A 14,538-nucleotide genomic window follows, 5' to 3' on the forward strand; every position below is an offset into this window, starting at 1 on the left:
AACCAACATTCTCAGTTACCGTGTTTCTTATGTCCTACTCGTGTTTGTACGTATTGATTAATTCTAAGAGGACTAAGCATTCACATTACTTAACCCTTTGGAGTTTGGGGCTCTTTAGTCGGTTTTGGGCTCCTTTTCTGCCTGTATAAACCACTTAAAAATATTTACCATGACGTGTTGGTATCATTGTTTTCAAGACAACCTCACCTATATGACCTGATTATTATTTTTTTCATTTTGACTTACTGGATCAACATTTTGACAACACACAAAAACACAAAAAATTTACAAAAAACACACATAAAACACAAAAAACATGAAAAACACACACACAAAAACACAAAAAAATTACAAAAACACACATAAAACACAAAGCATGAAAAACACACATAAAAAAACACATAAACACACAAAAAAAATTACAAAAAACACATAAAACAAGAAAAACACACAGACAAAAACACAAAATTACAAAAAACACATACAAACACACTCAAAACACACCAAAAACATAATAAAAAACACACATAAAAAACACAAATAAACTACAAAACACACACAAAAACAGTAAACACAAAAGATTGCATTACAAATGCTAAATGCTAAATCAACAGTCTTGGTATTGTGGCTATTCAGTCATTCATTTTAGCTATTTATCAGTAAATCGGCAGCAGATTTACATTTACATTTAGCAGAAGCTTTTATCCAAAGCGACTTACAGGAAAAAAGGGGAACAATCAAGTTATAGTGCAATAAGAGCCATTAGTGCAGCAACAAGTGCTAGTGACAATTCTTTAAGGAGTAGAACTGTGGTGTGGTGCGTTGTTGAGTGTTTCTCACCTTGGTCGATGCCATTGATGTAGAAATGGAGAGCTCCACTGGCTTTACGCATCAACCCGATGTGATCTCCCTCCTGAACATGGATGAGAGAGGTTGATGGAGATTAAAAAACAGACACACTTGTGCAGTAGTTGGTAGAATAAAATGTGTGTGTGTGTGTGTGTGTGTGTGTGTGTGTGTGTGTATCCATCACCAACCTGAAGTTCATCGAGGCTGAATTCACAGTATTCCCTGCGGGTTCCTTTCCCGTTTGTCAGTATCCCACAGCCACTCATCATGATTGTACCTAACATTAGCAAGATAATGTCATTTCAAAATAAACAACAACTGTTTAGTTTAATACGGTTTCTCTGTGTGTGTGTGTGTGTGTGTGTGTGTGTGTGTGTGTGTGTGTGTGTGTGTGTGTGTGTGTTACCTGAGCGCAGATTGGTCATAGTTGCAGGATAGTCCAGGTTGTTGGGATTGTGCGTGGTCACACCAATCTCTATTGAGCCTGACCACTTGTCCACCAGCTTATCAATACGGATCTGAAAACATCACAGAATCAATTTAAACTTCTTTGGTATTGAGATTTTGTTTTCTTCATTATTCATCCAGTAAAATTAAGAGATTGTCCACTTTTCTGCCTCAAGCCCAGAGTGACGATTAACACCAGACCTCCAGACATGAAGTGAAGTTATGCAACTAAAATGGAAAAATACACTGTTCACTATACATGTGTATAGTAACAATAAAGGCATTCTATTCTATTCTATTTTAGTGTTCCAGTCTAGGCAGTCCATGGCCTAGAAGTTAGGAATCGCCGGTTTGAATCCCGGTGACTGAAGGACTGAAGTGCCCTTGAGCAAGGCACCTAGCCCCCCTGCACAGCTCCCCGGGCGCAGTAATGTGCTGCCCACTGCTCCTTGCATGGTGTGTTCACTTGTGTGTAAAAAAAAAAAAAGATAAAGGGTTAAATGCAGAGGTTGAATTTCCCCATTGTGGGATTAATAAAGTAATTAATCTTAATCTTATATCTTTAAAAGTATATATTTGGGGTTTAACCACACAAACAAGAAATGTGTTAACTCACTAATTAATCAGAACTTGATGGATTAATTGATAGGTAAAAATTATTTTCAACTCTACTTGTGACTGATGTGAAATACCTCAAACATCTCGTTGTGTCGGAGCGGCCGGTTGGTCATCACCACGCCGTTGTTGAACTCGTCCAGCGGTCTCCTCCGCTCCGCCGTCTTGTTGTTGTTGCTCAGTTTGATCAGTGTGCCACATTTCTCGTGGAAGAGAAGCGCGTCGTTGGTAGTCATGGCGCCCGTCACAGCCGTCTGCCCGACACCTCCGTTACCAGCAGGACTATTATTAGTATTTCCACTTTCTCCTGTCCCTCCTCCTCCTCCTGTTGTCCCTGTTCCACTGTCGCTGTTGACTGCACCTCCTCCGCTGCTGCTCCCCCTGTCATTTCTGGAAGAGGAGTCAGATCCTGAGTTTCCTCCTCCTCCTCCGCCTCCACCGCCGCCTCCCGATCCTCCTCCGCCGCCGCCATCTTCCCCTCCGCCCTCGTCCTCTGAGCGATAAAAAGATACTATTGCGTTGTTGAACACGTCAAAGAGCTGGTGCTCCGTTAGAACTGAGGAGAGACAGACAGGAGAGAGGTTGTCAATTAGTGGTCGACCGATACGGGTTTTTTAAGGCCGATGCCGATTATTTTGACATCAGTCTTAACCGATCCCCAATATGTGCTACGGATTTTTTCGGGCCGATTCTTGAAGCCAATATTGCCTTTTCTCCCTCCATTTACATGATAAAAATTACACAATGACAACAAATGTTACACAAGTCTCAATTTAAACCAAAAAAGAAACATTTACTAACAAAACATATTAACAGTTGGATATCAAACAATGTGTATGTTGTTCTAGACCGATATATATCGGTCTATCTCTACTGGTCATGTTGAACGACGTCCATCAGCTGGTGTGAGGAGGATTTCTTACCCGTGTCAGGCTCCAGGTTGTTGGGGAACTTGTCTGGTCTGCTGTGACTGCAGCTTAGCTCAGGCACTGACAGGGAGAAGGGTGACAGGGAGACAAAGGGTGAAAATCACAGGAGATATTAGGGATGCTCCGATCACCGATCACAGGAATCATAAATCTGCCGATACCGATCACAGAATCGATGTGAGATTAATAATAATCCTCAATGTCCTGTATTTACAATCTGGCCTTGTGCACCACCTAAAGTGTTACAACCATAATTGTTTGTAAATAATAAAATGTTTGTTGCTTAAGCTTATGTATCCAGTCATTATTCAATGGTATACTAAAAATCCATGTGAAAAAAATTACTTCTCACTGTTCTCAGGTCAAATATTTATATGCGATTAAAATGCGATTAATTTCGATTAATTCATTACAAAGCCTCTAATTAATTAGATACATTTTTTTAATCGAGTCCCGGCCCTAATTAATATGCGATCGGCTTTTCTGATCGACACTTTGAGAGCCCACCGATCAACCTGTTTAGGGTCCGTATCGGCCGATAACGATCGATCGGAGCATCCCTATTGGATATATGATGGAAGAAAGAAACATGTTGATGAAAAACGGCCCCTACCTTCATCTCCATTCATCATTCCATTCATTGCTGCCACATTCATCAGTGCCGTGATCCCCGCGTCCTCCCGACCCCCACGCACCACCACCTCTTCCTCCTCCTCCTCCTCCACATCGTCCACCTCCTCGTCCCGCTCTATTGTCTCTTTCTCCGTGGAGGGCGGCGGCGGCTCACAGCTCACCACCGTCACTTGAGTGCACTTGCCGTACAGGTCCACCACCGCCCAGAGTTTGGGCGGCAGGCCGCTAGCGGCCGAGCCACAGTCCTGCCCGTTCACCCAGAGGTGGAGCTCCCCGCGGGAGCTGCGCTGAATGCCCACCCGGTCGCCCTCGGCGAGCTGGTCCAGGTCTCGGCCGTACTCCTCCAGGACCGAGCGGCCGTCACGTAGCACCGAGCAGCCCGACACGATCCAGGAGCCGCCCTTCAGGCCTGTGGCGCTGCTGGGGAAGTCCAGCGCGGCGGGGTCCAGGGCCGTCACGCCGATCTCTATGGAACCGCTCCACGAGTTCACCTGAGGGAGCAAAGATTTAATCAATATCTGTCTGCAATTTGTCACAAATAATGAAAAGTCTTCACAAGTTACCCAAACCTGATGCTAAGTCCTGCATTTGCCAAAACCCTCAAAGCAGGGATGCACGATATCGGATTTTCTGGAGCACCAACTAGCGTTCATGAGTTCAGACAACAACAAACCACAGTGAACATGAAGGAAGAAGCTGATGAGACGCTTTGGTTGGTCCCGTGGATGACGGGACATTTAGTTACTATGCAACTTAGTTGCTATGCAACAAGGAATTCACATATCACCGCAGCACATCCAGCCTCAAGTATCACCTCAATGCTAAACATATAGCAGCTAGCGGCTAGTGTGGTAGCTAGCGTGGATTGTGTTTTACTTAAAAAATGCAAAGTATTCTAGTTTACAGAAGGTCTACCTACCTATTAGGCTACCTGGATTTATGAAATGTACTATATTTCTAAATATGCTATTGCTACACTCAATGGCAAAAATTGCTCTGGTCTGTTGGACTTGAACAAAAATAAACAATAATTTTGTTGCTTAAGCTTATGTATTCAGTCATTATTAAATGGTATACTAAAAATCCATGTGAAAAAAGTTACTTCTCACTGTTCTCAGGTCAAATATTTACTTGCGATTAAAATGCGATTAATTAGTTACAAAGCCTCTAATTAATTAGATTAATTTTTTTAATCGAGCCCCGGCCCTAATTTTTACTGATGAAACTTAGAGACAGCTGCAACTAGAAGTTGTAACAAAACAGTTGTCAGCAGCTGTTACTCTGATCGCTAATGGAAAAACATCTAAGCTGTGATGTTAAAAGAGTGAAGCGCTGTGCTAAAAACTGCAGGTAGATATCTATGGAAAACAAAGTGTGCCTTGTCGTATGATCCATCTTGTTATTTTTAGTCGCTCTGTCAGTGCGGCTCCTTTGAAAATAAAGCAGGACAGTGTGAACACACAGTGACACATAAGAAACCAATCCATGTGATAGCAAAATGTAGTGGCAATTATTGCATGTCTAGCAGAGAATCAGTGTTAATAACTCGCAATGCTGTGTGCAAAAAAATTCACCCAGGGTCAAACTCATTTCTCATCTCTCAGTGTGTCAGCATCCAACTTCCAAAATTAGATGTTCAATACATATTGATGCAGAAAGGTAGCAGAGAGCACATGCTGTTCTATATTTAGACCAGGTGCAGGAGACCAGATTAAAGAACAAAAAAGGGAGTGTGCAACACTTGGGGACACATTGCAACATGAAATCTTAAGACTGTAATCAGTACATATACACAGTATCCTTTGCCATGTTGGAAAAGTCAAAAAAAATTGCAAGATTTCGTCCAGGGTGAGGATTAGTGGTGGAAGAAAATATTGATTCATTTGAATATTGCAATACTATTTTTTGTGATCAACAGTTTACATGGAAAGATTTGTGCAATTTTGTGTGATTTGACTGTTCCACTGCAATGTTACAACATAAACTGAGACAGGATTTAGGGTGCAGCGCTAATGTTAGCATTAGTAGCATTATCACCCATGAAGTGATTCTCATGAACATGATGCAGCTCATAACAAAAATCCAAGAGCATTGAATACATATTTTCTTTGACCCTTTATAACATATACTATCTAAAGGCACTGTTTAATATGAATTAATAATCTATTTGAAAAATTTGGTATTTTCTGACATTTTTAGAGACACGAAGAAAAAAAATCATTCCCGTAACACATTTTTAATTAGAAATAAAAAAACAACAAACATTTTTTTGGGAAGCTCTTAAATATGCTCAAGGGTAGCTGGTATCAGCAAAATGTATTTTATTAAAATATACACATATTTTAATTCAAACAATTCTATCATTACCGTAACATCTAACCATTTTTTTATCATCAATTTTCATTCAGATTTTGTTCTTTATACATTGTTAAAATGTCAATAGTTTGATTATATTCTGTTAAATTATACATTTTTAAACAAATGTATATTTATTTTATAAAGTTTATTAAATATTCATTGTATACAAATGTGGGGAAACCATGACATTTTCATCCGGACGCATTACGGTAATGAATTTGTGAATCAAAAATATGTTCAGAAATGTAGAAAATATTATTTTAGCACAAAACAATGAATTGTGCCTCATTATGGCTATATTGTTCATTCATATAAAAGTTAAATATATTTAGTTTAATAAAGTATATCCTTATAATCTTCACAGACAGAACTTAGACTGGTTCATGAGATTCACCCCATGGCTGATTTAGAAAGGGTTGACAGTTTTCCTAAAATTAGATTTAAAAAATCTTAATACATCGCCTTGTTTACAGTATCGTATTGCAAAACACTGAATCACAACCTCTGTATCATAGTGCATATCTTATTGCCTCTAGTACACACCCCTAGTGCAGATAGTCTCATGTCTTTTCAGACTTTTTTTCAGTGTAATACCTAGTAAATCTGTACAGATCCTTGTGTTACTCAAATAAAAGTGAAGTGATTAAAATGCTTTTGCGGCCAGATGATGATCATAGCTCTCTCTTTTACCACGTTTTCTTCTTTCCACTCTTAAGTGACCCAAAAAAAAGACAAAAGGTCCAATTACCAGCGCTGTCATGAAAACCCTATGTGGTCCAGCTGTGGTAATTAACCCTCTGAAATCTTGGGCTATTATATCCGTTAAAAAAAATCTGTTAAAAAATCTTTACCATGCCATGTTGGTATTGGTTTTTTCAGCGTTACCTCACCTATATGTCCTGATAATTCATTTTTAACTTTGACTTACTTGATCAAAATGTTGAACCCAAAAGAAACAAAGGAAAACATAAAATCTGATCTTATTATGTTTCACACAGAGAAATGTACATGTTGCAAATATGAACACAGGTTGCAAATATAACATATAACAGGTAAAATGAGGATAATAACTAGTTCTATATGTTTATACTAGGGCCGGAACTTTAACGCGTTAATTAAGATTAATTAATTACACACAAAAAATGCATTTTAATCGCACTTATTTTTGCACCGCAGAACGTTTGTCACTGGATGTTTCAGGCGGACCGATTATACTGGAGCACCAACTAGCGTTGATGAGTTGAGACAACAACAAACCACAGTGAACATGAAGGAAGAAGCTGATGAGACCTTTGGTTGGCCCCGTGGATGATGGGACATTTAGTTACTAAAAACCAACGAATGGAAGTATCGATAAGAGCATGGTTGTGTTGCTATGCAACAAGGAATTCACATATCACCGCAGCACATCCAGCCTCAAGTATCACCTCAATGCTAAACATATAGCAGCTAGCGGCTAGTGTGGTAGCTAGCGTGGATTGTGTTTTACTTTAAAAAAATAAAGTATTCTAGTTTACAGAAGGTCTACCTACCCATAGGCTACCTGGATTTATCAAATGTACTATATTTATAAATATGCTATTGCTACACTTAATGGCAAAAATTGCACTGGTCTGTTGGACTTGAACAAAAATAAACTTAAGCTTATGTATTCAGTTATTACTCAATGGTATACTAAAAATCCATGTGAAAAAAATTACTTCTCACTGTCCTCAGGTCAAATATTTACTTGCGATTAAAATGCGATTAATTTCGATTAATTAGTTACAAAGCCTCTAATTAATTAGATTATTTTTTTTAATCGAGTCCCGGCCCTAGTTTATACTAAATATATTTGACATTATCTCCGGTTTTACTTGGCAAAATATCATCAAAAAAAAATCGGCTATGGAGTTTCAAGCCAGAACTTTAGAGGGAAGCTGATGGTAAGGCTCGACATTGCTTCATTTTTATGTCTTCACGTCATGAAGAAGTAACGTGCAGGTGGTTTCATGGACTCCAGAGGGTTAAACATGTGCACACAAAGCAAACAATATTCAAGCAAGCAAGCTTCACCTCCATGATCTTGCCTTCCAGAGGATTCAAGCCATAAAAGCATGAAACAAATGTTTCGCCGCAAAACGCCTTTAGTCTTTGCATGACATTGGCGTCATATCACATAACATGCAGCCTTCGATATCCATTCCTTCCCAGAAACATAAAACTCAACATCAGCTCACATTAATGTGATACTTTATTGATCTCCAGGGGTGAATTCTATTTCTCATGCCTCCATGATGTGGATGACAGAGTGCAGTGTCAGCTATAGAGCAGAGTCAGTGCAGCTGGCGGAGATTGGGAGTCTCGCTCAGACACGTTTTAGCCTGGCGATTGCTCGCCGACACGGGGGCACGAAAGCACGTCATCCCACCGAGGAGTGATGTCCACCTGCCGTCCTCGGGATAGTGACGTCCGATGAAAAAAGCCATGCAGTGAAAGGAAATCATCCGAAAAGTATCCAGGAAACTTCAAGACCAATCTTGAGCCACTCTCTCCCTGTTTTCCCCGGATACCCCACAGGACTCCAGTGGAAGTTGGCAGAAATCCACCCCGATGAAGTGACCTTGAACATAACATTGAAGCCGTTCCAGCTCCTGGGATTTTTTTCTGCAGCTCACCTCCATGCCGAGCAGAAAACAAAAAAAGAATTCCTCCGAGAACGATGTCATTTTTTAAGATATGCTCCTCCTGCTTGCCCCCTCTCCTTGGTGTCCTCCACAGCTCTGTGGCAGGTGCTATGTAAGGCAGTGTGCTACCAAAGCACTGGTATCTGGGTTAACAGATTTAGTAGTAGCTCAGCCTGACCGGGTCGCTGTGAGGAGGAGACAGACATCTCCTTCTCTTACTCATTCACTTATGTAACAGCAGCCTGTGGGTGTCTGCCTCTCGGTGTCTCTCTCTCTCTCTCCCGCTCTCTCTCTCTCTCTCTCGTTCTGTGTGTTCAAAGGACCAATAACTACAGGATACATGCAGAGTATGACCACCGAACAGCTTTTTAAAAGGCTGAAAAATTCATTGCATCAAAAGCAGAGCCACAGAAACACTGCAAGGACCTTACAGTGTGGGAAAAGCTTCACATCTCAGGCTGAAGATATACTTGCTGTTAAACTATGCATTACAGGCTGCATTGTGAACCAAATTGTTCACATCGACACTTGCCTGTGTACAATGTGTGATAATGGAGGTTTCCACTAGAGGGCACACCAGGGAAGTCTAGAACTACTGGATTTGCAGGCGGAAATAACAAGCATTGCAACACTTCAGGAGGATATCGCAAGCCGTGTTTCCATTAAAGTCAAAGCGAATTTGAAGCAAAATTTTTTGAAATGTTGCATTAAAGAAAATGCGATTTGGGACGTTTCCATCAGCTGGTTAGCCTGGGTATACACATGATGCCTTGCACGCTTGATTTCATTTTAAACTGCAAGACAGCATGGTGTCCATGGCCAATTCTTAGCCCTGCTTTTGGTATCCAATCACAGAACGGGGAGGGACGGCAAGATGATGGTGCGTACTATTGGACAGAAGGAAGCTTGTAGTTTTCTTACAGATCCAACATGGCTGCAGCAGACCCAAAGCTCTCTTTTGATCTAGCTGTAGACAGTGTTCAGTGTTATTTTAAAAGAAGAACAATGTTTGACTTTACACTCCTTTATCACCACCAAAAAGGATGTTTTAGCCTTGCTTCCAACAGGATTTGGCAAAAGCCTAATCTACCAACTAGCCCAGTTAGTGGCTAAGCTAATAGGGTTTAGCGAGACCCCGTCGTTGATACAATTGGCTAAGGCCTACGTACAAACGCTTGTGATAGACACAGATAGATAGACACTTCACAGTCTAAGTTATGTCTGTGAATATTATAAGGACATACTTTATTAAACTAAATATATTTCACTTTTATATGAATGGACAATATAGCAATGAGGCACAATTCATTGTTTTGTGTTAAAATAATATTTTCTATATTTTTGAACATATTTTTGTTCCACAGATTCATTACCATAATGCGTCCAGATAAAAATGTTGTGGTTTCCCCACACTTATATAGCATAAATATTTAAAAAACTTTATAAAAATGAATATACATTTATTTAAAAATGTATAATTTAACAGAATATAATCAAACATTATGGTTTTTAACAATGTATAAAGAACAAAATCTGATTGAAAATTGATGAGAATAAATGGTTGAATGCTACGGTAATGATAGAATTGTTTGAATTAAAATATGTGTATATTTTAATAAAATACATTTTGGTGGTACCAGCTACCTTTGAGCATATTCAAATGCTTGCCAAAGAAAAAAAACACAAAAAAAAACATTAGTTGTTTTCTTATTTCTATTTAAAAATGTGTTACGGTAATGATTTTTGCTCACAGTGTCTCTAAAAATGTCAGAAAATACCTTTATTTTTAAAAAATAGATTATAAATTCATATCAAACAGTGACTATAGATTGTATTTGTTATAAAGGGTCAAAGAAAATATATATTTAATGCTCTTGGATTATTGCACCATGTTCATGAGAATCACCCAGTTACTGATTATTCAATCGAACAACTGATCAATTAAATCAACAAATTGACTAATAGCATGCTGATACAGGCAACAACACAATGCATTTTCAGGCATGCACAATATGTGATATTCCTCTAGACCACAGCCTTAATACAGAAAACACTGACGGCGTCCTCCTTTGGGTAAACTGTTTGTCCAATAAATCATTTCATTTGCTTGTTGTCTTGCATGCATTTTCCAACATCCACTGTAGTTCAGTGGGCAGGATGGGCTGTCATGCCAATATGGGTCCGTGTGATGGAAAAGTATTGATCTTCAGACAGGCAATGCATGTGATGACAGCGCATGAGGATGTTTATGAGAGGCCTCATCAGGCTGAGAGCACCATAAAGGATGGGTAATCATTTATATCCAGAGGTGCTATTAACCCTCTGGAGTCTGAAAAAGCTCCAAATCCAGACTTCTTCATCACATCCAGACTAGAAAACAAAGCAGCATGGAGCCCTACTGTAAATTTACCTCTAAAGTTCTGGCTGTAAACTCCATGAGGCCAGTTTCAGTTTGATGATGATATACCAAGTAAAACTGGAGACAAGCTCAAATAGATTTAGTATAAAATGATAGAACTGTATGTAACCCTCTTATATGTTATATTTGTAACCTTTTTTCACATTTGCAACATTTAAATTTCTTTATTGACCATTATCATGCTCAATAAAGAAAGAATGTTTGGAAAGTAAAAAAAATGATTCAAAATCACATTTTATGTTGGACTAAAGGGCTAAAAATGACAAAAAAAAAGACACAAAAAGACACAAAATGACAAAAAAATAGACAAGAAATAAACAGACACAAAATGACACAAAAAAAAAGACACAAAATGACCAAAAAAGACACAAAATGACCAAAAGACACAAAATGACTAAAAAAAGAAACAAAATGAGAAGACAGAATGACAAAAAAACAACAACACAGAAGACACAAAATGACCAAAAAAAGACACAAAATGATAACAAAAAACACAAACAGACATGAAAAGGATTCAAAAATGGACAAAATAGCCCCAGACTCCAGAGGGTTAAAGCACATGCTTAGCTTCCCTGGCTCACTTGCAGCTCTGCATCATCATTGTAGATTTTCTGAGTAATCAAACTATGTCTTGGCCGCTCACTCTGTCATTCACAGGGCGTGTGTGCTGGCCCAGTTGGCATTGGCACAAGCTCCAGAGCTGCCATGTTGTTGACAAACCCAATAGGGTTGCAGACTGCAGAGGCAGAAGCCATTACAACAGCAAGCTCTTCTGCACTGATAACAGCCAAAATGTAAACACTGTGCACAGGCGTCGATATGATATGGAGAGGCCTGGATCACAAGAGAACACCCCATAGATAAGCACTTATTTTTAAGTGATATGGAAGCTACAAATTCAAGGTAATGGAAGCAATGAATTTGGTATTCAAACTGAACAGCAGCGCTGGATTATGTGAAAAGATAAACACATTGAAAAGGAATAAATGTTTAACTTTAAGAGGCTTTTTGTCTCCCAAACTCAAACAAGATCTATCTTTCTCATATTTATTGTTTCTTTGTGGAAAGTGAGTGTGACCTCCTGCAAATAGGACATTGTATCTTGGTTTGGAAAATGACAGTAAGTTGTATTAAGAGTGAGCCACTTATATCTAGCTGGAAAAAATGCAATGAGTAAAAACTAGCATGAAACTGAACCTCTAAAATAATGGAGAAGGGGATATTTGTGGTGTAAAAATTGACATTTCCCTGAGGAATAAAAGGGAGACGTTTCCTGGAGTGTTTTGGAAATGTATCACCTTCTCTAGAAACAAAAATTTTAAAACAGCAAAGTAAAAACCATACTCAGCTCACATCTTATTTTTTGCAAAATATCTCTAAATTCTTAAAAATCATATGTGAAAAATATGTTTATTTAAAGCAAATGTGGCTGCAAGGAGACAGGAATGCATGTTTACAGGAACCAGACCAGTGATTAATGAGTTATACCTCCTTGTGGTCAAACTCCTCATCCACTACACCAGCAGGGCTGTTGATCAGTGCTGGTCTGAATATGCTCTGTGTTTGGATCAAGATGTGTGTAAATAGTAACATAACACACTGAATATTATTATTGACACTGGTAACAGATAGTAGTGACTAATTCAATGCATTTATGTCTATTTGTGTTCACACATAGCCTTTCACTCACTACACTACTATAATAGCCCAACCTGATATGAGCACTGCAGTATTATTAGCCACCAGGACAAACAGGCTGAGAGGCTGGCAGACACCTATGACTGTAGCTTCAAAACTAAACTAAACCGAGCTAAGTTAACATACTACGTTGAGCTCCTGTAGCACAATGTCACACTGTTAAAATAATCGCCCCAGTCATTTTTTGTCAAAACTGTTTTTTTTGCCTCAATCATCTCCTCTATGGTAAAATCGCCTCCATCCTCAGTTGATCAGATCATGTGATTTTACCCCTTTAAGATCATCACTTCTTTGACAATTTGCCACATTCATAGGAATCAGATAAGAAACCAGCAAAGAAGAGCTAGAGGGAGATTGTTTAGTTATCAGTTTGGTTTATCAGTGTTTTATTGTTGACACTAATATTGGTAACACTTACTCTAAGGTGTCTACATAAGAGTGACATGAGCGTGTCATAAACATGACATGGGATGTGTCATGAACATTAATGACACTTTGAAGTAACATTAATGCTCATGATACTTGTCATGTCATGTTTCTGACAGGCTTGTGTGACTCTTATGTAGACACCTTCAAAATAAAGTGTTACCATATCTTGCTTAAGTCACAAAGGCATGTTCAAAAAATTGCCTAAGTCATTTATTTCTCTTAAGTTACATAATTTACACACAGTGTTATTACTATGCCAATAGCCATCCTTTGTTACATCCTTTTTGAGTGAAATGATCAATAAATATCATATGTTACACTTTTGGTGAAGTTTTTTGTGTTTCCTGCAAAACTTGAAAAATGACTTAGGCGATTATTTTAACAGGGTGACGACAATAAACACCAGCAAGTCCCTGTCAACACACGCCAGAGCCCCAATAGCACCTCCCGGAGAAGCTAGCCCGGCTAGCTGCTAGCGGCTCATTAGCATGGCTAACTGACGGTACCAAGGCAACAGGAGCAGGTTAACGTTAGCCAACTGATCCGTTCAACAAATCCACACATAACAATGCGTTTTATTAAGTCCATCTGCCCCTGTTTAATCTCTGTCAGTGCATTTAATACGCCTCTGAACACCTGCGACCACCGTGGCCGCTGTCAGCCAGTGTGGACCGCCCCGGGCAGGAGAAGCCCCTCACTGCGGACAGAGGCAGACCCCCGGCCCGGCCCGCAGAGCGCTGCTCCCGCATTCCCGCTGCTCTCATCCCCGCCGAGGAGGAGCAGCAGCGGCGGGCCTGTTGTTGTTTACCTTCTTGTCAATGCGGACGGTGAAGACATCCCGGTCCCTCAGCGGCTCCTTACTAAGCACCAAGCCGTGGTTGAACTCCTGGACGGGCTGGTTGCGCCGGGCGGTTCGGTTCGAGTTGGACAGGCCGATCAGCTTTCCGCTCCGCGGATGCAGCTCCGCCGCCATCTTCAGTGGGCGGCCAGTATTCACGACAGTCGGGCTTTGCGACAGTAGCTATGGCAGCCGGTAGATTACTGCAATCGATACCACTGAACTGCACCCATAAACTGTATGGAGGCTATTATGACCATAACACCGCGCCCATGTCTGCAATGCATAAAAGCACTTAATATAATTATATACTTTTATTATATACTATTTGGCTTTTACTTGAACCATTTTTAGAGATTTTTCTGCTCATGCATCTTAGTGTTATAATTTAGTGTTATTTATTTTATTTGCTACTATATATATATATATATATATATATGTATATATATATATATATATATATATATATATGTATGTATATATATATATATATATATATATATATATATATATATATATATCCATATATATATATATATATATATATACATATATATATATATATATATATATATATATCCATATATATATATATATATATCCATATATATATATATATATATATATATATATATATATATATATCCATATATATAT

The 14,538-nt window shown here is 39.1% G+C and overlaps 1 protein-coding gene across 2 annotated transcripts in view; it reads right to left on the reverse strand.

Moving 5' to 3' along the window:
- Nucleotides 1-14,217, reverse strand: part of neurl4 (neuralized E3 ubiquitin protein ligase 4) — a 35,878-nt gene extending 21,661 nt beyond the window's left edge. The window contains exons 1-7 of one of the 2 annotated variants that reach the window (XM_059354140.1): nt 13,852-14,217; nt 3,454-3,964; nt 2,835-2,900; nt 1,989-2,467; nt 1,256-1,367; nt 1,038-1,126; nt 841-913 (exon numbers count right to left, since the gene is read on the reverse strand). In XM_059354140.1, coding sequence (XP_059210123.1) covers nt 841-913; nt 1,038-1,126; nt 1,256-1,367; nt 1,989-2,467; nt 2,835-2,900; nt 3,454-3,964; nt 13,852-14,016 — 1,495 coding nt within the window. In that variant the 5' untranslated portion in view covers nt 14,017-14,217. The remainder of the gene's footprint in view (nt 1-840; nt 914-1,037; nt 1,127-1,255; nt 1,368-1,988; nt 2,468-2,834; nt 2,901-3,453; nt 3,965-13,851) is intronic. The other variant, XM_059354141.1, reaches the window with a different exon arrangement.
- Nucleotides 14,218-14,538: the final 321 nt, after the last annotated feature.

This window comes from Centropristis striata, chromosome 17 (genome assembly GCF_030273125.1).
Source record: "Centropristis striata isolate RG_2023a ecotype Rhode Island chromosome 17, C.striata_1.0, whole genome shotgun sequence".
NCBI classification, from domain to species: domain Eukaryota; kingdom Metazoa; phylum Chordata; class Actinopteri; order Perciformes; family Serranidae; genus Centropristis; species Centropristis striata.